We start from the raw sequence: 2,746 nt of genomic DNA on the forward strand, positions 1-2,746 counted from the left end.
TCCAGAAGGTCCCAGGTCCATCCAGAAGGTCGCTCCTCAGGCCCCACGGGGCCTCAACCCCCCATCCCTCCCCAACATCCCCATCGAATCCACGCCATCGTCCCCCCGCTTGGGTCCACGTGGCTCCACCCCGTGAAGGTGGTGGCCCCACCTCGTGAAGGTGATGGCCTGGGGTTGGGGGGCTGCATGTGTGTGTGTCCCCGTCCGTGTGTGTCCCCCAGCCCCACAAAAAAAACCCCACCAAACCCCCTCCCCCACCCCTCCCTCCTGGTGGCTCAGAGCTTGAGCTCGTTGGCCACCTTGGAGGCGATGTTCTTGAAGGCCATGGAGGTGCCGGCGATGCGTTTGAAGCGGACGCCGTTGAGGGACAACCTGGGGAGTTTGCAAACCTCCATCTCCCATTGGACGAAGGAATCGTGGCCGGGAGCTCCGTGGGCGCAGAGAAGGACGAACCTTTCTTGGGGTTCGCAACGACAACTGTTGGCGTCCAGAACCTTCCGGATCTCCCTCAACATCTCCCCGGGTTCCAAAGAGCTCGTGGTCTTCATGCTCCAGGTGAAACGTAAAGATCGAGGTTTAGCTTCTCGGCCTCCTCCTCCACCTCCTCCTCCTCCTCCTCCACCGCCGCCTTCCCGAGGGTCCTTCTCCGGCCCCACCGCTGGTCTGAGGGACGTGAGATGGGGGATGTGGGTCATCGAGGGGGTGGCAGAGGGAGGAGCGTGGTGGGGCTGGGTGGGGTGGAAGGAGTATGGAGGTTGGGGGTGTGATAGGGACCTCATGGATGGCACCAGGAGCACCATGGTGGGACTGGGTGGCATTGAGATGGCACCAGGAGCAGCATGGAGGTCCTGGGGACCTCATGGATGGCACCAGAACCACCATGGTGGGCCTGGGTGGCATTGAGATGGCACTAGGAGCAGCACAGAGGTCTTGGAGACCCCATGGATGGCACCAGCATGGAGGTCCTAGGTGTGACAAGGACCTCACGAACCACCATGATGGGCCTGGGTGGCATCAAGATGTCCTAGGGACCTCATGGATGGCACCAGGAGCAGCACAGAGGTCCTGGGGACCTCATGGATGGTACCAGGATCACCATGGTGGGTATGCGTGGCATGGAGACCCCATGGATGTCAACAGCATGGAGATCCTGGGTGTGACAGGGACCTCACGAACCACCATGATGGGACTGGGTGGCATCAAGCTGTCCTAGGGACCTCATGGATGTCACCAACATGGAAGTCCTGGGTGTCACAGGGACCTCACAGACCACCATGATGGGACTGGGTGGCATCAAGATGTCCTAGGGACCTCTTGGATGGCACCAGGAGTAGCACGGAGATCCTGGAGACCCCGTGGATGTCACCAACATGGAGGTCCTAGGTGTGACAGGGACCTCACGGATGTCACCAGGACCACCATGGTGGCCCTGGGTGGCATGGAGACCTCACGGATGTCACCAGGGCCAGGAGGTTGGGTCTGGGTGGCATCGAGATGTCCCTGGAGGTGTCATGGGCATCACAAGGCAGTGGTTCCTGGGGACCCCATGGGTGTTGAGGGTGTCACGGGGACCCTATGGGTGTCACGGGGACCCTGGGGGTGTCCCAGGTGTCCCAGGAACCCACGGGTGACAGAAGACCCCAGGGAGGGTGACACAGGTGACACGGTGACCCTGGGGGTGTCACGGGTGTCCCAGGTGTCCCAGAGACCCACGGGTGACAGCAGACCCCAGGGGGGTGACACAGGTGACATGGGGACCCTGGGGGTGACACGGGGACCCTGGGGGTGTCACGGGTGTCCCAGGTGTCCCAGAGACCCACGGGTGACAGCAGACCCCAGGGGGGTGACACAGGTGACATGGGGACCCTGGGGGTGACACGGGGACCCTGGGGGTGTCACGGGTGTCCCAGGTGTCCCAGAAACCCACGGGTGACAGGAAGACCCCAGGGGGGTGACAGAAGACCCCAGGGGGGTGACCCAGGTGACACGGGGACGCCGGGGGGGTGACACGGGGACCCCGGGGGTCTCAAGGGTGTCCCAGGTGTCCCAGGGACCCATGGGTGACAGAAAGACCCCAGGGGGGTGACACAGGTGACAGGGGGACCCTGGGGGTGTCACGGGTGTCCAAGGTGACACAGGAACCCATGGGTGACAGGAAGACCCCAGGGGGGTGACAGAAGACCCCAGGGGGGTGACCCAGGTGACACGGGGACGCCGGGGGGGTGACACGGGGACCCCGGGGGTCTCAAGGGTGTCCCAGGTGTCCCAGGGACCCATGGGTGACAGAAAGAACCCAGGGGGGTGACACAGGTGACAGGGGGACCCTGGGGGTGTCACGGGTGTCCAAGGTGACACAGGAACCCATGGGTGACAGGAAGACCCCAGGGGGGTGACAGAAGACCCCAGGGGGGTGACCCAGGTGACACGGGGACGCCGGGGGGTGACACGGGGACCCCGGGGGTCTCAAGGGTGTCCCAGGTGTCCCAGGGACCCATGGGTGACAGAAAGACCCCAGGGGGGTGACACAGGTGACACGGTGACCCTGGGGGTGTCACGGGTGTCCCAGGTGTCCCAGAGACCCACGGGTGACAGCAGACCCCAGGGGGGTGACACAGGTGACACGGTGACCCTGGGGGTGTCACGGGTGTCCCAGGTGTCCCAGAGACCCACGGGTGACAGCAGACCCCAGGGGGGTGACACAGGTGACACGGTGACCCTGGGGGTGTCACGGGTGTCCCAGGTGTCC

General features: G+C 64.2%; 1 protein-coding gene across 1 annotated transcript in view; it reads right to left on the reverse strand.

Annotated features, from left to right (window-relative positions):
* Positions 1–258: 258 nt before the first annotated feature.
* LOC106899175 (serine/threonine-protein kinase MARK2-like) overlaps positions 259–2,746 on the reverse strand; it is a 29,686-nt gene continuing 27,198 nt past the window's right edge. The window contains exon 18 of the mRNA XM_014960883.1: positions 259–807. Coding sequence (XP_014816369.1) covers positions 276–807 — 532 coding nt within the window. The 3' untranslated portion in view covers positions 259–275. The remainder of the gene's footprint in view (positions 808–2,746) is intronic.

The sequence above is a fragment of the Calidris pugnax genome, unplaced genomic scaffold (assembly GCF_001431845.1).
Source record: "Calidris pugnax isolate Ruff unplaced genomic scaffold, ASM143184v1 scaffold619, whole genome shotgun sequence".
Lineage (NCBI taxonomy): Eukaryota > Metazoa > Chordata > Aves > Charadriiformes > Scolopacidae > Calidris > Calidris pugnax.